Source organism: Catharus ustulatus, chromosome 5, assembly GCF_009819885.2.
Source record: "Catharus ustulatus isolate bCatUst1 chromosome 5, bCatUst1.pri.v2, whole genome shotgun sequence".
Lineage (NCBI taxonomy): Eukaryota > Metazoa > Chordata > Aves > Passeriformes > Turdidae > Catharus > Catharus ustulatus.
Window position 1 is genome coordinate 51,905,511 of NC_046225.1, and position 20,066 is coordinate 51,925,576.

Here is a 20,066-nt window from a genome sequence, read left to right on the forward strand (position 1 = left end):
AGCAAAACAGGCGTATCCCTGGCACTGTCTAATGCTGCTTGTGCTGATTGAACACTCCCTCATGTGCTGTTTTGTTGGGCTTTCTTTTCTGTATTTTCCTTGTGAAAAACATACAGATGGATGTCTCCACCTACTGAGAAGCTAGGTTTTCTAAACAGACTTCTTTCATTAACTTCTGAGCTTTTTTATTTATATTTTTCTAATACTTACAAACTCCACTTTTCTGCATTGGCTACAGCAGCTCTTGTGAAAATATGGTTGTGTTTGTGATGTTTAGGTAGCCTCAAATTTTATTTCATACTAAAATTTTTTTCTGTGCACAAGGAGTCTTGTATGTCTGGAAAAAACCTTTTTAAAGGGGTTGCCCATGCATATCCTGTCCACAGCATAACAACTCATTTATTTTAGTTAGTTGTAGTGTTTTGCATGACATTGAAATCTGACCAAGTGTTTTGAAGAAAATGGGTTTGATTCCAGTGCTTTCCTGCTGGCATTCACAAAGAGCTTAAACAGCAGCAGCAGCAAAAACAACAATAATAATAGTAATAATAACAAAAAATTAAAATGCAGAGTTTTGTGAGCTGCTTTAAATAAAAAAGCCCACTTTTTTAGAGGGCATTGGAAGTGCGAAAGTGGAGAAATATGTGGGTGATAGTTTTCAGCACTTGCTGACCTTTGGAGTGTGCGGGGTGGAGGCTCAGTCCTGCAGTGGCACATCAGCTTCCGCTGGGAGGAAGGAGCCTGCTGGCACCTGGAACTCCAAGACCAGCCCTCACTGTCCACACACAGTGGGGCCACATGTCCCGTTTTTATCTCATCCTCTTGATTTATGGCAGGTAGAGGTGGGTTTCTGGATTTTTGACTTATTAGCAATTCAGACTAAGGTCCAATGGAATGATTTTTAATGTGATTCTGCAATAAAATTATTAGAACTGCTCAGGTTTTATTTCAGAAACTTCTGCTGGAGGATGGCTTTTTTGTCCCAAGCAAACTTTTTGGGGGAAATGCCATTTTTCTGAAGCATTCATAAATCAAGGATGACAATGAAAGGAAATATTCCTCATGAAATGGCACTCTCCTGGACTGCAGATGGAAGAGGTTTGAGACTTGGTTCTCATGATCATCTGCTTCATGATAAAGCTGCTTTTATAAAGAATTCGAAGTGCTTGAGGGCAGAGAGAGCAAAGTTGATTTTATAAACTTGAGGTTTGATTTCCCTTGAGGAATACTCAAATTTCTGCTCTGCCTCTTGTCTATGCAGTTTCCCAAGCCCAGCTGTGCCTTTGCACTGTGCTTGCAAGGTAGCTGTTGTTTCATGAAACTGCTGGAAAATCACTGCAGCAAGATAAAGAAACAAATGTGAGAATGGTGACATTATAAATAACAGCAACCCCCTGAATGAACCCCAAACTTGCAGTCTTGCAGCCAGTGTTGATAATTACATACAGTGCTGATAATTACATTGCTATCGTTAGCACATTATCGTTAGAAGATGAGTTGGTATGAAAATGTATCACGGTGTGGCTCAGTGGGATTGGAGCTGCTCCTAGAATAACAGATTACTGACCCCAAGTGACAACTAACCCCAAGGGGGAGGAGTGTATGCACTTTGCAACTCTTGGTAGAAGCATCAATAAAATCCTACATTTTCAAAATCCTGCACTGTATCTCCTGACCTTTTCTTTCCAGACAAAGACATATTGGTGTAAATGAGATTCAATCTTTAGCACTGCTCAGATCATGCTTGGGCAGGTGACACTTTTCTGTAAACTTTCTTTAAGAGCTCCACATAATAGCTGAGAAAAAGGCAGGAATACAGATGGCTGATGGAGCGGAAATTGCAGAAGTACCCAATGACACGTATTGCTCTCTTTGTTGAAGTCTCTCTGGTTTCTGCCTTTCCTAGGAAGCTGTGTGGAGACTGGCATAAGACCTTCATCTTCCTCATAAGTGATCCTGGTGAAGCTCTAAAGCATGTGCTCATGTTGGCAGATAGGAGCTGACTTGGAACCTGCACATGAAAAACCTTCTTTAGGGACTGAGTAGTACTCTGAATGCTTGTTGTCACTTCCGCATTTATTTCTTAGCATAATTAAATAGTAGCCCTATCTCAGGACCTGGCAGGTCAATTTTTTCTTCACCTGGGAGTCAGAGATAGAAGCTGAAGGTTTCCTTGTAATTCCACCTGGGGTTGCATCTGGTCATGGAGTACCACTATGATAGCAGATTTGCATCATGTGTTTCCTTTCACAGAAACTCTAGTTGCTTTGGTATTCGATACCTTGCGGAGATCTGTGAGTTTGTGGATAAGAAAGAAGAACAGAGAATTTTGGCTAGCATGTCAAGAACACAGCATTCTGTGTTGAAGTTCAGGCCAGTAATACCAGTAGTTTGTTCTTTTCCACTTGTTCAATGTCTTCTGCAGCCGAGTTTGTTGAAACAGAATCTGCTTTCAGCTGCACTTCAATGTAATTAATATAAATGCCAGTAAGTGCAGTTGCTTTTCTGTTAAGTTCTCCTCCCACTTTATTATGGATTGATCTGTATGGTTTATGGGGGCCATAAAGCAAATATGATAGTTTGATTTCATTTATGAGCACATAGTTTGTTTTATATGTGAGCACTATGGGCAGAGCCTTCTCAGGGAGCTCCACTGGCTGCATCAGGCCAGGATTCAAGTCATTGCTGATTCTGGTACCATAATGACACCGGGAGAGTTACTGTAGGGTATGGCTTTTTTAGTCATGCCTTGGCATTCTGTCAGCTTAAACTTGGTTTACAAACTTGTGTATTTTGAAATATTTCTGAGATTTGTCCCACTGCAGTTTGGTTGAAGACAACACATAACTTCACAGGGAGCTTCCAGCCTTGCTGAGATGTATGTCTTTGTGTAAAGAGCCTTATTTTAGTTCAGCCTTTGATGAAAAAACAGACTGGAAATGTAGAAACCTTTTTTGGTTTGATGTACCCTGAGCGCTGTTCCTTTACGGAGGCAAGGAATATATGGGTAGGACATGTGAGTCCAATTTTCTGGCAGTTTCGCAGATGTAGTTAAAAGTGCACATATATACTAATCTTACTTAGGTGAGATGCAGATTGTTTTAAATGTACATGGAACACACAATGTTTTCAACATGCAAAATCTTAATTTGCTTTTCCTGAGAGCCCTGATTGTCTTACTGTGCAAAAGCTGGCACTCTACTGCTCTTTTCTGTGTCTGAGACTTAGACTTTTTATTTTTATTCACTGGTCTGAATTTACTGTTAGCAATTTGAAATTATTTGCAAAAAGGACCTAATGAAGTTAGATGTTTTCTTTATATTGATACTTTTGATAGACATATACCTTTATTCTTTATTTCCATATGGAGTTGTAGAGAGTTGACTGAAGGATTCTTTTCCAATTTTTTAATTTTCAAATTTTCACCTCTAGAGCCTAATTTGATACTAAGTACAACTTTACAGTAAGGAGAAAAGAATTTTTGCTGTAGAATGCTCTTTCAAATGCTTTTTAAGATCTCAGCTATGAGGCAGTAAAAATAGGTGGCTCAAAACTATTGCTACCAGTCTGGGTCATCTGAGGATAAAACCATTTCTGGATAACCTTGTTTGATAAAAGTTTAATGTATAACTAGCCATAAATTTGTAATATGTGCTTCAGAGGGCAGATGAAGTTGTAACAGGTGAAATCATGATGCCAGACCATCAGAACTTTAAAGTAAATTAATTTAAAAGGGGAAACTGAAATGTCTTTATGAGTATGCAGTTAGTTCTTCTTGGAGAAGCAGATTGTGCTCAGAGTATGCAGCCTTGTTTCTAGGCTTTGCAGGAAGAGGGAATGTTTGTGAGCTGCAAATAGCAGGGCCACAGACAAGGTGTGTGGGAGGTAGTTACTGATAATAATCTGTTTCATTTATTCTTTTTCCTCAGCACAGCATCTCTGCTGGAACCTTAACCATTCCACCTGACAGGGTCTCAGTTAACGTTCTACCTACTTCTCTTACTAGTGCTGTGACCTCTGCTTAATGTCTTTCCTGCTTTTGGTGCCTGTGTCACCTGATCAAACAGCTTGGGATAGGTCCAGTGCTGTTTCAGACAGCTGGAAAGATGGTCCTGGACTTTGTGGGTTTCCTTAAGCCTGTTAAGGAACCAGTCATCTTTTGAATGGCTCTGTTTCCTGATTTAGGAGCTGACAAATGTTCAAAGTTAACTTTATGTGGGGCTGAAAAATCCCTGGTTTGAAATCAGTCTGAATCAGTCAAAGTCATTTTATGTGCCAAATCTGTGGTCCTTGAATCCTTTCTAATGCTCCATCAAGCATATGGGTGTCCTACAAAACATCTTGGTTACATTTTATCACTGAGACAGCATATCCTAACTTTCTGTTTCATATGACATTTTGCTTTTGTTTTGGTCTTTCTGATCAGGTTTGATTACACATTGTTTACCTTCAGACTGGTAAGAGTTGTTTTTGGATGGCACTTGAGATTGAAGCTGCAGAATATAGAAGTTCTTCTTGCTTTATTAGTCATCTCAATTGCAGAAATTCAGGTTGCAATTTCTGAGTTTGTGTTTCTGTTTAAGGGAGAATGACATTTATGCTTGTGCCCTGTATTAGCACTTATGTTAAAAGGAGGGATATTTGTAAATTAGCAAATAAGTCCGGGGCACAGTCTTTATTGTAGAGATAATTTATATGACAATTAAAAAACCTGGAATGATAGGGCTCAGCAGTTTAATTTAAACAGGATTATAAAAAATTACAGCCGTTTACTTAGCAAATGTCACTGTGAACGTATGGATGCAATGACAGAAGGTCTTGTTATCTGTGCTCACAAGTAGCCAGCAGACTCCATCTTCTTGCTGTGACAACGCTGGTTTTACCTACCAGACTGTTCCATTCTACACATGGGGAGAAATCTAATTAAAGGAGAAAATTGAATTTGGGAAAGACTTAGCATGCCATCTTGGTTTTTTCCCTCACTAAATGCAGGATTAGTCATTTACAGCATGTCATGGCTATACCTTATATAAATGAAAGAATTACTCTTTATTGGTTACTTGATGTAAGAGTACTGTAGTAGCACAAGATGACCCATATTCTCTGCAATATAAATTTTCAGTCAGGTAGTCAAATATACGCTGATTATTTAGATAAATCTATCTTAATAAAAAAAAAGTACAGGAATACTGGATTTAGCCAGTTGCTTTTTTGTCATTAATATTTTTATTTTAAAATTATTTTTATTTTTTCTTTATATCTGTTAGGATCTGAACTTTTTCTGGATGAGGAGGCTTTGTGGGAAGGGGGAAGGAAAAAAATGGTTGATGGGAAGGCATATTCAACTTTAGTGCTAGAACTCATTGAGGATCTGAAGTGTTTTTTTTCCTCAATTGCACCACATAAAGACAGATCAGCTTTATGGATTCCCATTAATAAGAGCACCACTAGAACAGAAACAGCACTGCCGCTAGGCTGTTGTAGTTGGTTGGCAGCATGATTAGCTCTAAAAGGAGAAATGTCATTTTTGTGGCAGCAGGGACTGGCAGGGTGCCTCTTGGGGATGGAGGAGCCAGGACGGAAAAGCTGATTACCAGATGGTGATTTCAGTAGGACTAGGTGAAGCAGGAAATAGCTGGAAATGGGAGAAGCTGCATTTAGCAATCAGGTTGAATTGATTTTATTCTGATGTGAGGACACATCCAGGATGGAGTAAAGGGGCAGCAGTGATTACCTGCTTGGGCAGGAGTGTTGTATTTGATGATCTGGAGAGGTCCTTCCCACCCTCAGCAACTCAGAGATTTATGTGGAGTCCTCTGCAGATAGATTTGAGAGAACCATGTGTAAGGTGCTTGTAGCTTTGCTCCTTTCCTGCTCTTGCATTCTCCAAACTGCTCTGCCCGCCATCATAATTTACTTTCTTGGCTTTGCTGAGCTTTCTCTTTGCAGCTTCCAAGCTCAGTCCAGCTAAGATGTCATTGCCAGAGAGAACACAAGAAGAAAATCATTGGTGGTAGTCTCTGATCTACCACAGCACTTCATTTGAATATTTTCTTTCCTTTCCTATTCTGAAAGTGTTAGGCCTGAAATTTGTGTAGATATCTAGGTAAGAAGAATCAGATGACATTTGATACTAAGAAAGTCTTGGTTCTGATTTCAGCTAATAATGTAAATCTGGAGTTTATTAGGATGCTTTTGGCTGACATCTGTTTACCTATTACCATTTAGCTGGTTGCAGTTTTAGAATCAACGTTTTAACATTGGAATTCACCCTTTGAAGTGAAAGGAGTTAGCTGGTGTTAAGCTGCAATCATTGTATAATGAAGGTGTTATCTACAGCTGCTTAGACTTTAACTAAAGCCCAAGTGTATAAGACTAGTGGCTGTAGCCCTATGGCATGAAGTTTTCATTAAATGTTTTGTACTCAAGAGATATCCTTCCCGAAGGGTAATCTACTTTATGGAAAGATTTGTATTTTTTTGCCTTATGTTTCTTAGATGCAGTGACAAAAATTGTCATGAGTACCTTGTCTCTTGCTATGCATGTCATTCACATCCAAACCAGAGACTTTAGGGCAAAATGGTTAATTTATGAGGAGATGGCCAGGAAAGGGCCCCTACTTCAATTTACTGCCTAACTTTCTTTTCATGATTCCCTCCTTTGAGATTACCCCTGTGCTTCTGTAGTGGATCTAATGCAAAGCACAACTTCTTGGTTTCTTATGCTAGATCTCATTCCGGAAATTTTCTTGTGAACCTGCCTTACTGCTGTGTTGTCTTTTCCCAATGCTGCTGTGGTTTCCTGAGTAAGTTGTAATTGGGTAACTGGGAAAAAACTCATATTTTTCAATGTGTATAAGTTTTTGCTACAGTATATTGACTAAAACTGGAGAATATTTTTGAATTTGTGCTCCTAGTACAGTTATACATTAACAAAAATATAATAGTTATTTTAAATTACATGTTCATGTTGCTGCAAACTAGCCTCTCCCCATACTTTAGTGGCTGTCAAATATTATTAAAACCTCAAAAGATCCTCACTGTTAGGCTGTGACCTTTATTTAGAATGCTTGACATCTCTCAGGAGCTTCTAAAATGTGGTGTTTTTATTTTGTGATTTCCTTTGGTTTTAATTCTTAAATGGTCCCTTTTTTCAGATTTCAAATTATAATCTATTTCCTGATGCATTGCTGACGCCCCGCGAGCCATGTCAGAAGTACTTCCAGGTCAGATGCCCTTTAAAAGATTATGCTGTGAAAATGTGTGAAATTTTCCTCTTCTTCTTCTTTCCAGGCCCATGTTTCACTTTTCACTTTCATTTTGCACTCACACATGAAAAAGAGAAAACACTTTTTTTTTTAAACTGTGCCTTTTTGAAGAAACTCTCTATTCAGCTTTTTTAAAACTTCCTATAGACAATACGATGCAAAAAGTCATTAGATGGCAAAGACAAGTTGGTCATGCACTATTCTTTCTTTGCAATGGCACTTTCTCTTCTAGCTCTGTAAGTTTTATGACAAGATTGAAAAACATTGATAAAAGCCATTCAGGTAGTAGTATTATTTGTATTATTATGATCCTTAGAGAATTGGCACTACTCTGTGTTAAACACATTATAGTGGTAAAAAGTATCTTAAGCTGTATCAGTAAGAATGTTAAAAATCTACAGTTGAGGCTGGGAGTTATTTTAAAAAGTAAGCAAATTGAAACCCTTAATGAATTGCTGTGACAGATCTTCTACCAAGTTAAGTGCTGTCTTGAAGAACCAACAATTTAACCGTGTTATTATTCCCAGCAATGATAATGTTCTAATTGTTGTTAGCTTCTCACCAGAGTAGAAATTTTTTAGTGTCATACCCTAATTTTACTCACAATTTAGCAGTATTCCCCCACTTAAACTGAGATATATGTATTAACTCAGTGATTCCTGGTCTGTTTGTCCATTTGTGTTTTTCAGCAGAAGGTAGAGAAGTTGAATATATGGTGCCCCATGCCAATAGCGTGATCCTTGCTGGTGGCCAGGCAGCACAAGGAATCTAGCATTCCTGCATTTTACTGTAGTTTTAAATTGGAAAGCTGGGATGTGCTTCCTCTGGGAAAAGTGGTGTGTTTCTAGCATTGTCGTGTCCTGTATATAGGAGGAGGGACAAGCATTGCTCTTCCTTATACTGTTCTACTCTGCAGTCTTTCTTCAGTGCTCTCAGGCATTTCCTTGCATTCCAATTTTTCTGGCACTTTCGTTAGTCCTAGTCTCGTAGCAACTTCTACCCTTGAGATGGAAGATCTGCCCATCTGTATTTCTTCTTCTCTTTTTGCCACCTTCTCTCTTATTTCTTGTCCCTTTTTCTCACATCTGTGTCTGCTTCCAAGAGCAGAGGGAAGCTGTCCATGTGCATCCCAGGCTGTGGCTGGAGCACAGGGTGATGGCCAGTGAGCAGGCTCGTGGCCCCTGAGAGAACAGCCTGCTTCACTCTGTGCCCTCCTTGTGCTGCTGTTTGCCTGTTCACTGATCATTTCATCATGGTGGTTTGATCAAGGGATCACCTGAGATGGGGTCAGGAGGGGAGATGGTGTCTAGTGAAAGGTTTGTTTTGACATTTTTCTGTTCATGGTCTTGCACCAACCAGCTTAACCCCCAAGTCACAAACACTGTGTGGGTCACAAAACTCCTTGGCTCAGTCCTTGAACAATGTGCCAGCGTTCATCAAATCAGTGGAGAACCTCTATCAGGCAGATTAGTAAAATGTAATATGTTTTGTTCCAGTGTTTCCAAGGGCTTATTCTTACAATATTTCTGAGCAATGAAACAATAACAGCAGGGGATAAGCTAAAGGCAGGCAAATACTTAAGCTTTATCTAGGAAGATTATTTTTTAAGAAATTTGTTCAGTGGCAAAATTAGTGGCAAACATTGCATGAAGTAGCTCATTTGTAACAAAAGAGAAGAATAAATTTCAGTCTTGTTCCATATTGTGATAATTCTATTTATTGGTGAAAAACATGAATGCTTGTTCTAATTTGCTGAAGCATGAAGTAAAATGTAATCTAGTGAAATCCCGAGATACCATGCAATTGCACAAATCCTAAAGGTAGGCAGTGAGAGGGGGAAATTATCCTGCCCTAGTAATTTACTTTTTTATGTGACTTTCATATTGTCAGATTTTGAGTGATTCAGAAAAGGATTCAAAGCAGCCAGTTGATATGTAGAAGCTGCTTAATGCAAAACATTTTGGTAACCTCTGATCAGATGTGACCTTGCTTACATTGGACCTGGTTGGTTCTGAACAAGATCCTGAAAGCTCTATGTTTATATCATGTGTTTATCTGAGAAGTAATTTATAGAATTCCTTTAAACTTTGTAATAGTTGTGTTTTAAATTCTCTTGTAGCAAGAGTTTGTTTCGGAATGTTTGTTAGCCGTTACCTAAGATGATGGGTTTTGCACAGCATGTGTGTAGGATGATCATTCTTCTAAAGAATTTGCAGTTGGTTTAGACTGACTGATTAGGGCTTGAGAAATTGGCAAACATGAAAAATTGTAAAATTTAGTTTAAATTCTGTTTTTAACAACCTTTAGAAATTTTTCTTCAACAGCTGGGTGGGTGATTCAGGGAACAAAGGGTATTATTATTGCTTGATCTGCTTGGTTTCAAATGAACCAGAGTGACGTTTGCAAGTGAGCAGCTTTGACAGCACGTCTAAGAGGAGGGAACACTAGCAACTGTGCCTAAATTTAGGTAACAATGTGAAGTGTTCCTTTTCAGTCTGTTTATGTATTACATGTTCTTTTAAAACCCATATATTTAATCTCTTGTAAATCTGTACAGCAGTCAGTTCTGTCATATATCAAATATACAAAGATGCAGCACAGCTCAGCTGGAATGATCTGTCATCGGCTAACTCAAATTACAGCTTTTCATTCCTGGATAAGCCCCAGATATCTTTTTATGTGCAATATAAGCAGTCAATGATAACTGAGAATTAGGAACAACAGAAAGGGTGTTTCGTGTTGTGGCAGATGGGAGTGATTTATTAATTGGCCTCTAATTTAGTTGCCAGGTATCAAACAACAGTGACTACTACACTAAATCTAGGTGTTCATGGAGTACTTCTGCAGATTTGTAGAAGCCATAAATACACAGTACAGGAACAAATTACAGTTTTTTTAATGAGTTTTTAAATATATATATATATAGATAATTTTTAGTAGTCTAAAAATATGCTCCCTCAATAAACTTAATATTTTTTCAAAATATGAGCTGTGCCACTGGCTAAGAAAAATCAGAAACTTTTTTACAAGCAGACAAATAATTATATTATTTAACAGTGTAGTATGTGTACTCTGCCCTAGGATGTATATTTTATCCTTAAGCTTGAACTTTGTCAGGTATAGAAACAGTAAACCATCTCTGGAGGCAGTCCTTTCATTGAAGTTGGTTGAATTCCAGCAGGGTATTTTGTCAAGGGATTTTTTTTCTCTGCCCCTGGAAATCAAATACATCTTTTTAAAATAATTTCCTACTTGTATTCCCTGACCCTCTACTTCCCTTCTTTAAAAAAATAGAAAAGGAAGGTGGCAGGGGAGGGAGGGAAAAGAAGGAAAGACAAATAGCAGAGAAAATGCAGGTGTTAGGAGTCAACTACTGACCAGCCAGCCAGGCTTTAGCAGTAACAGCACTACCCAAAGATGAAAAAGAAGCAGCATGTGTCTGCAACCTGCTTAGAAATATTTCAAATTTCTGCTTCCTACCGATGAGCACTTGAGGACTTATTTCCCTCCTCATCCGAGACAGAGGTGAAATACTGAAACAGTTTTGGTAATGTAGTGAGAGTCCCAGGCACTTGCAAAGGACACCCCTGCTGTCCCAGAGCCTGCCTTCAACAGAAACAGAAATGAAGAATCTGTCCTAAAATTGTCTTGTATAGGGTCAAGCTTTCTGCTTTTTCTCACCTTTGTGGACCTGATGATCTCTCTGTATGTTTTCTGCCTCTATTCTTCCTTATTTAATAAGATAAGCTTTTGTCTCTTCTCTTACCCACTTAGGTTGTGGTAATTTTCCTTCTGTTAATTACCTAAAGTGCTACATGCCTTTACCAAAGGCCTAGCAAATGAGTGTGTGTAATGGATGTGTTTCATGGCCGTTTCTTTTGCTTTTCAGTCGACTCTGGCGTGGACGCGTTGGCAGTGTTTATGGCAAGCGGCGGCACGACGGACGTTGTGAACCGCAACAGCCCCGCCACACCGCCCAACACCCTGAACCTGCGCTCCTCCCACAACGAGCTCCTCAATGCAGAAATCAGGCACACAGAGACCAAGAACAGCACTCCTCCCAAATGCAGGAAAAAGTATGCACTGACTAACATTCAGACAGCCATGGGTCTTTCTGATCCAGCAGCTCAGCCCCTTCTGGGCAACAGCTCTGCCAATATAAAGCTGGTGAAGAATGGAGAAAACCAGCTCAGGAAAGCTGCCGAGCAGGGACAGCAGGATCCCAACAAAAACCTCGGTAACACTGCAGGCGTAAATGTAACTTCTGAGAAGTTTGAAAGCAATGAACCAATCCCACAGGATTCCTCTGGCTGTGAAATATTGCCCTCGCAGCCGAGGAGGACCAAGAGCTTCCTGAATTACTATGCAGATCTAGAGACATCAGCTCGAGATCTAGAGCAGGGTTTTGTTGCGATGGAAGATAAGTCTGCACAAAGCAACAGCCAGGCTTCTACCGTTATTGTCAATGGAGAAGTCCTGCCCCGGAAACAGAACAAGATGCCAAGTCCAGAGGATGGCCAGGTTGCCACAGTATCCTCAAGCCCTGAAACAAAGAAAGATCACCCAAAAACTGGGGCCAAAACAGACTGTGCCCTCCACAGGATTCAAAACCTGGCCCCAAGTGATGAGGACTCCAGCTGGACCACCCTGTCCCAGGACAGTGCCTCGCCGAGCTCACCTGATGAAACAGGTACGCAAGCAAAGGCTGCTCACAGCCACTGTTTTAGAAAGGGATTGCTTAGCTTTCCTCAGCTGGTGCCAGAGAGGAGAGAGGTGGTTTAGCAGTTTCAGTGGGAAGTGGATTGTGTCAAAATGCAAGCACTGGCATTGCACACAGCTGCTTGTTTGCTAGGGAGTGCTTAGAAGCTTCCTGGTGGATTGTAGCAGCTTTATGAAAGGCACCAGCAGATGCCCTATACACAGTCCTAGAAATATGCTAACTGCACTTCTTGCTAGTTTATAAATAATTGCTCTTCAATAATCAGTGGGTGCGTGTTGTGAGAAGAACATGATTATAGGGAGATGCTGAACTACTGATAGCTACCTACACACAACAAAAAAACTTTTCAGATATTGATTTTTAGGTTCAGTGAAGATTTTTATTTTTGTAATGCACGATTTTGTAAATGTCCCAGTAATTTGATGGTGCTCCCTCCCACATGTGCCAGTGTGGGTAAAGAGAATCCCTACCAGCCGAGGAGTTGAGCAGTGAGCCCTGGTGGTGTCTGTCCTGGAGGTCTGTGGTTTTGGGCATGGACAGGGCTCTTCACTGCCACACCATCTAGGGTAGGAGGAGAGATCTTCACAGCTCAATGCTCCCCAGTCGTTGCATTTAAGCTCCAATAATGTTAGGGCCCAAAGAAAGAAAGAAAGAAAGAAAGACATTTATCTAGGGAAAAAGATATGCAGTAGAGTTCTAGTCATATGATTTCTGGGAAATCAAAAAATCCCCTAGTACTGAGAACAGTTAATCAATAAAAGAATACAGTCCAGCAGATACCTGGGGAATTATTAATGTTCAGTCCAGAGATTGTATTTAGTATGTCAGTTTATGCAGAAATATGATAGAAATATGATTTTCCTGAGAAGACACTGTTGAAAATAACTATAAGCTTCTTTCAGCCCTTTTGAGTTGTTCTGTCTTCTTCCTCTTCGCACTCTTAACAGTATTTCATTATTCAAATCCTGGAAATCTGAATATTGTTTTGTGAGGTATTTTTGTTGTTTTGTTTTCATGTGTTTTCTTTTGGAGTTCTGTAATTCAAAAACCCTGAAAAATTTATTCTTAATTGATTGCACTGGGAATGCATCATTGTTTAGATAAAATCCTCCTGAAGTCTCCTTAGGGCAGGATATTTCTACGTGTGGCCTAATAAAAAGGTGTTTTCAAGAGTCTTGACCTTTTCTCTGAGTGAAGAGGTCAAAAATAAATACAACTCAATTTAAAGATACAAAACAACTTATTTAAACAAATGTTAATGTTGATAAACAGATATGATAGAATCCATTAATTATGGGCACCGAACACCACAAGCACAGTACAGTATAAGAAATTTGTTTTGAAGAAACTCTTCTTTCTTCTCCAGGGAAATTAGCTGTATGTGCATCTTGCCAAGAACTGCATTGACCTCAACTTTCAGATAATTTTATTAGCGCTTTCAGCTATCTAACCTTCTTTCTGAGATTCAGTACTTATAAAAAAAAAGAGTTTGTGGTGATTTTAGAAGCAGAAAAAACCTAGTCAGCAAAGTAATGGGATGTCATCGAGATCTTAGCATATGCCAAGCCCTAATGGGTTTTCAGGCAGCCTTCCTAGAGACAGGCAGTGACTTGCCACCAGAGCTGATTGACACCCAGCACTGCAGGCAGTCCCCCCAAAGAAGGAAACCTGCCTCCCTTGGCCTCAGGCACTGCATCTCCCCTGTATCTATCCAGCTGAATCCCTTGTCATTTGGAGAGTCTTATGAATAACCAGGCACCAGCTCCAGGTGGTTTTAATACTGCAAATGGACCAGAACTGGGTTCACGTTGTGGGTAATACTTCCTCCTTCTCTCTCAAGAAACTTTCCTTAATCTGTCTTTCAAAGGAAACACATCTTGTGTTATTACACCATCTATCTATTCCTTCTCTCCCTCTCAGTGTACTCATCAGTCTCACCTGGATGAATCTGTGTTTATTCATTGTATGACTCTTTGTGGTGCAGGCAGCAGCAAAGCACATGCCCCAGAGGTCAAACTGAGGAGAGAATGAGGGTGATGTTTTCTGTTTGTAGCTTGCTTTCTTTGGTTTGTTTTTTTGTTTTGTTTTTTTTGTTGTTGTTGTTGTTGTTAAGAAGCTCCCTAGAAGGCAGGCATATTTCTTAATCTTTGTATCGCCTGAAAAACAATTTCAGTGAAATGTTATTCTGCCACAGTAAAGTGCAGTGTTCTGTGTAATAATCCCTAATTAATTAGAAATGGGAATCAGGAAATAAAAAGAATTCTCTTTGCCTCCAAACCAACAAGAAAACTAGAATTTGCTTTTGCTTTCTGTTTTAATTTAAGTAAAACCCTCTCCTTCTAGAGCCAGGAATAGCCCCGTAATCAGGAAAGTCCCTGAGATGTGGGACATGTGGTGCTAGAGAGTGGCAGATGTTTCTTGCTCTATGCCAGCTGCCCTTTTTGCTCCCTTTGGGTTGTGGGATGATGTGCAGGGGCAGCAGCCTCCCCTGGATCCCGGTCTCTCAGCCTTTGGGTCACATGATGGCTCGTTTCTCCCTAGTTGAAATCAAACGGGTATTAACACCAGAAGTGTCCTCTTTTTCAGGAGTGCTACTGCTGTGTGCAACTGCAATATAGCAAGTGCCTGCCTGCTGCTGGTCTCTGAGCAGATATCAGAGGGCAGTTTAATAGCTGGTTACAAATAAATGAGTTCAATCCTGAGCAGAAATGGCAGCTGGGAGACTGCCCCTTGGGAATCAGGAGTGCTGCTCTTGTAAAGAGAGCCTGGTGTTCTGAAATAACAGCACAGCTGGGGAGAATAGCCCTCTTAATATAATAAAAATTACAGTAAATCATGAACTAGTCAGAAATACTTACAGCAGTGATCAAGTCTGCCTCTGATTTTAACCAGCATCTTTGACCAAATTAAAATGTATGTCCTCTTAAAAGCATGATTCTTCCTTTGCAGTACCTATCTGATACAGACAATAAGTCTGTTACTTGCTCAGAATGTGTTTTCTGTGTTCCTGAGTAGGGAAAAAGATTTGTGTACTAAAAATACGTTAAATTACATTATACATTAACGTAAGTCCTATAAAACTAGAGAGCGAACCGCTATACAGTTGTAGGGTTCTAAGTAAAAACCCAATTTTCAGAGTTTTGGTTCACACCTGCTGTGCATCCTAAAGGCTGCAACTTTTAATACTGGGCTGTTATATTTTTTTTATCCTGCCTGTTACTGATAACCATGTCTCAAAGAATAGTGCATGTTTTATAGTCTCAGATTTGGCCGTTTGTTGACTGCTTATGACATAAGAAAGGTGACTATTGCTCTATATCCCCAATGTGTAGGTAATATTCTGCGTGTGAAGTTACTAACTGTCTCTTATTTAGCCATGCCTGTAAGAAGATTTTAGGGTCAGTTTAAAAGAAATAAGACTTCAAGGGCAGCCATGGTTACACAATGTTCACAGTATCAGGGTCTGCTGGTAGAAGACTATAAAATAATTCAAACCTGATAGTAAATAGAAGTTGAAAGATGATCCTCTCAAGTACACATTACCACTATCAATTGTACCGGGAGGCTGCTTGCTGTGTTTAGGCAGGTTGGTTTTCAGTGATTCTCAGTGGAGCTACCTAAATCCGTATCTTGGATGCTTGAGTACTCTGACTTGAAATCTAAAGATTCCACAATTAAGAGTGGCAAATCAGCACCCAGATTCCACAATTAAGAGTAATAATCAGCACCCTTTTGAATTGAGATAGATAACAAAAATGGGTGTGTAAAAGTGAATTACAGTAATTTCATGAATACAAGCTGCACCAATTTGACTAAGATTTGGCTCCTAAACCAGAAATGCAGCCAATATTCAGGAGCGGTTAATATGTGAATAATTTTCTGACATTTACAACCTCAGAAGTGCCTGCCAGAGTGCCGACCCGAGCAGCTGCAAAGTCGGCATTTTGCGATTGTTACAAATTGCTACTCTGTTGCACCGCGGGTGGGGCCTGGCTGCCTGCAGGCAGCACGGGGGGCGGGGAGAGAGGAGGGAGAGCTCCCTACCACAGCCCGGGGGAGAGACGGAGGGGCCCCGCGCCGCCATTGCCACGGCCTCGGGAGGAGGGAGGGGACCCGGACTGCCACTGCCGCGGCTCTGGGAGGCGGCGGGGGGCTCCGTCCCTGCCTGCCACCACAGGGCAGTGCCGGGCCGTGGTGACCGAGCCCAGTGGCAGCGGCGGCTGGCCCCCAGTGGCCCCGCCGAGCGGCAGCGCCGGGCTGGGCTACCTGGCCCCGTCAGCAGCCCCTAGCGGGCCGAGCCTGCACAGCCTTAGCTGAGCCAGTAAAGCCCGCCCTGCCGCCGTGCTGTTACTATTTGGCAACTTTGTTGCACGCGGGTCCTCGCTGCGAATGACAGAGCGGCTTATATTCAGGTGCGGCTTATTTATGGACAAAAAATGAAATGTTTGCCAACACCCAGAGATGCGGCTTATACTCAGTGCGGCTCGTATTCGTGAATTTACTCTAATTCAGGAATGGGAGAATAGATGTTTTTCATAGCAATGATTAACATCCTCTTCCAAACTCTGTTTGCAATTACCAAAATTTGGGACTACAGAAGATGTTTCCCAGAATGTTTTGCTTGGTCACAGTTACAGTTTCATACTTAACTGTTTGCCAAAAAGATAATGATTTTTCAGTTCATCGGAGCCATTCAATTTCCTCCCTGGAGTGAGCTTGGTTCAGTTGCCCACCTGGTGTCCCTTGAGAAGTCTGAGTGTGTCCAAGACAGGCAGCAGAGAAGAGGCAAGAGCTAGGACTTGCATTTGGAGAAGCAATCACAGGCTGAGCAGGATGCATATTAGGTAACACAGATGAATTAACCAGCTGAATATAGTCTGAAACACCTGCCCTGTTGTGCAGGAATGAAATTTGTTCATTTACTGTGTCAGTTTTAAAAATAGCTCCTTGTTTAATCTCTGCTGTATTGTTCCCAAAGGGTCTGGGATGGTTTGTCATATTCTTTCTAAAACACCTCTCTCCAGTATGACGTTTCTCCCTGGGTGGGCTGGGGCAGATTGATTTTGGAGACAGTTGCCTTGTGGTGGCTGTGCTTTGACTACTAAAGCATTGCTGTGGCTCGCTCAGTCCTTTGGCTACAAGTAGTGTCAAAGTGGCCCAGTCCTATCTGGCGCAGCTTCATTCATTTTGGCTTTACTCCAGCTGAACTTCTGGCCACTTGATGGGAGTCTTAACAAACTGGATTGTTTTGCCCTTGATATTTCATTTCTTGTTTGGTGTTTGTCTTTTCAGGGACTTTCAACTTCGCATGCTACTGTAGTAGAGCACGTAGTTCCTAATCCAGAAAATATCATAGTGCTGCTTTGTATAAGTGCAGTAGTATGATTTTGAGCATGTTAAAAATTAATATTTTTCTATTGAGTAAAATGTGTAGTTGTGGGATAAACAAATGCCTGCGGGGCCTGTGCCTGGAGCATGTGGGATACCTGCATGGGAAAGTAAAAGGTGGCAATGGAGAGTAGAGGTGGTGCCAAGATAACACAGGGAAGTAAATGCCAGCATCATACTAGTGGATGCCCAGAGCACTGCACACTTCCCTTAACTCCACAATGCACTTTACATGAATGTGTAATGGTAACAGATATTACGACACGCTTTTTGTGTGCTCTAGCAAGGTGGAAAACTCTTCTGAGCATCTATAGGGTAGACTCAAGTTTCAGAAGTGGTAAATAACTTAATCATGTCAGGTACTTAACTTGACAAACTATTTTTGGAAACTTTCCAAGCTTCTGTAGTTTAGGGACAGAAGTGTGTAGTTCCAGATGCTGCATGTCCTCTCTGAGGCTGAATGCATCTTACTGGAAAAGCTCTTCTATGCCTAGGGTTGTCAGACACAGGACCAAACAAAGAGGAAGGGAAAACAAATCACAGAAGAGAAAACAGAGAAGGTAATGGGGAAAAGTCAAGATCCTGATTTCAGAGGGATGATAATGCAGGAAGTTGCATGGAAGAAAAGCCACAATAGACTAACCACCTCTCCTTAAAAAAAGAAACTTTCCAGTTCATAAAGCTGTTCAAATAATAAAAAATTATGGCTGAAATCGATCCACTAAACCTCTGCCTCAGCACTTCTGAATGCTGCATAGAAGTCAGGCCAAACTTCAATCCACCTGATTGATGCTTTGAAATGGGTATAGATATCTCTGGGGAAGGAAAGGAAGAAACAGAATCCTTTGGGAGGATGCTTTATGTGCAGGTCTCTGTTAAGACAAGCTGAGAACGAGGTTATATTCTTCTAGGTGGGGTCTGTGTGCTCTGAAGCTCTTTGCAGCCTGTTTGGGTGCTTGTTGGTTATCTTCTAGGCTCCTTTATATCAACTGCAGGAGGTGTGGTGGAGGAATGGTATCACCACTCAGCAGAATGAGTCTCTAGTCTTTGCAGAGGACCTTGCAGAGGAAGTTGCTGGGGTAGCAGCAATTCACCTGGTGTACAACCCAGGGATGGCCAGCACAGTTTGGGGAGTTTCCTGCTCAGGAGATATTCATGCCTCTTTGCTCTCTGCAGAGTGGAAATGCAAAGCCTGGGCCACTGTGGTTGCTTCTGTGAGCATCTGCTGTGATCCCAGTGTCAGGCGCAGCAGTGGTGAGCTGGTCTCCCTGCTGCTCTCAGAGGAGAAAGCTGATGGGAGAACAAGTGGGTTGTGAAGTGGGGAGGATGGACTGGAAGATGGGAATGTGACCTGGAGGAGGGACCCACTGGAGAGGGAAGCAAAAGGAGAGAAAATTGTATGCAGCTGTGGAGATTAATAAGGACTTGGCACCAATGGAAGGAAAGCTGGAAGCAAGCAGGGATGTTTGTAGGTAAGGCAAGCAAGACTAGTACAAAGGCGATGACAATAAATCAGATGTTTAAGTTTGACAGAAAAAGTGAGTATTGGGGATTTTGTTTGTGCTGGGATGTTATTTCACAGAAGTTCTGAAAACCTAAAGAACACAAAATTTGAGAGCTCTGAGTTATTTATTAGTGAAGTACTAAGAGAAAGTCAAATCCTAGTTCAGGGTCCTGTGCAAGATGTCTGTACAGTGAGGGTGTGCTGACTTAAATCTTCCTCAAGTTCCTGCCCTGTTATATTTGGAGGTATTTCTTTTAATCTTCCATCTCCTTTAGACCCCAGTCTCTTGGTGCACTGGTTTCTGAATTCTCACATAAGTCAAGCGTTAGATGATTGAAGTTGAATTCAATTTAATTAACAACATGGCTGAAAGGGGGTTGTGGGTCCCTTGAGTCACAATGGGGCTGTTCCAAGTTACAGTATTGGACACAGAAATTTCAGGATAAACCTATAGAAACCTATAGTGTGTACCACCAAGACATGGAGTAGATGGGGCTGCAGGCAGCCTTGTGTTTGTTGCTGTTGCATCAGGTGAAGGTGGGTAGATTCAGAGCAGTGCTGATCATCTCCATGGGCAGAAGAGGTGTTGTGTGATATGACTTGGCATGCTGCAGAGACCTTGCTCTGAACTCAGTCCTTGCTGAGTGGATGTCTGGTCCCTGCTTGAAGGGACATGAAGCCTTTATTAAGCAATCCCATGCAAGCACATATATTTGCTGTTAAGACTTGGTGGTTTCATTCTGAGAGCCCCTGGGTACTCAGGATTAAGCCATAAATGTCCAATATCTGGATGCCACAGAGCTCAAGATAATGATGTTATGTGGGTTCCTTGTAGTGTCTGGATCTGGTTTTGTAAACCCCAGCAGTGTGTATCCTTCAGCTGACACAGTGCATTTATCTGTGGTACTTTGGTGATTAGAAATCACTGGGGAGAGAGGGAGAGGACAACTCCAAGTATAAAGCATATATTATTGCTTCCTGCTTATAGTGTCTCTGGAGCATTTTAATCCAGTTTTATATGGTGTTGTGTTACAGGGATTGTTTTTTAACTGCTATTCATTATGTTGATTATTTTATATGTACATTATTTGATACACTGGACTAATTTATTACATAGTAAAACTACTTCAAGGCTTTTGCTTGAAAATCATTCTCAGAACTCTTCATGCAACTGTTTCTTCATAAAA

At 41.0% G+C, this 20,066-nt stretch overlaps 1 protein-coding gene across 11 annotated transcripts in view; it reads left to right on the forward strand.

Moving 5' to 3' along the window:
- The window catches only part of APBB2 (amyloid beta precursor protein binding family B member 2), a 174,950-nt gene that overhangs the window by 68,549 nt on the left and 86,335 nt on the right, over positions 1 to 20,066 (forward strand). For 6 of the 11 annotated variants that reach the window (XM_033061367.2, XM_033061369.2, XM_033061372.2 and 3 more), the window contains exons 1-2: positions 7,153 to 7,225; positions 11,157 to 11,957. In XM_033061367.2, coding sequence (XP_032917258.1) covers positions 7,207 to 7,225; positions 11,157 to 11,957 — 820 coding nt within the window. In that variant the 5' untranslated portion in view covers positions 7,153 to 7,206. Of the gene's footprint in view, positions 1 to 7,152; positions 7,226 to 11,156; positions 11,958 to 20,066 lie in introns of those variants that run through there. The other 5 variants (XM_033061364.2, XM_033061363.2, XM_033061366.2 and 2 more) reach the window with 1 other exon arrangement.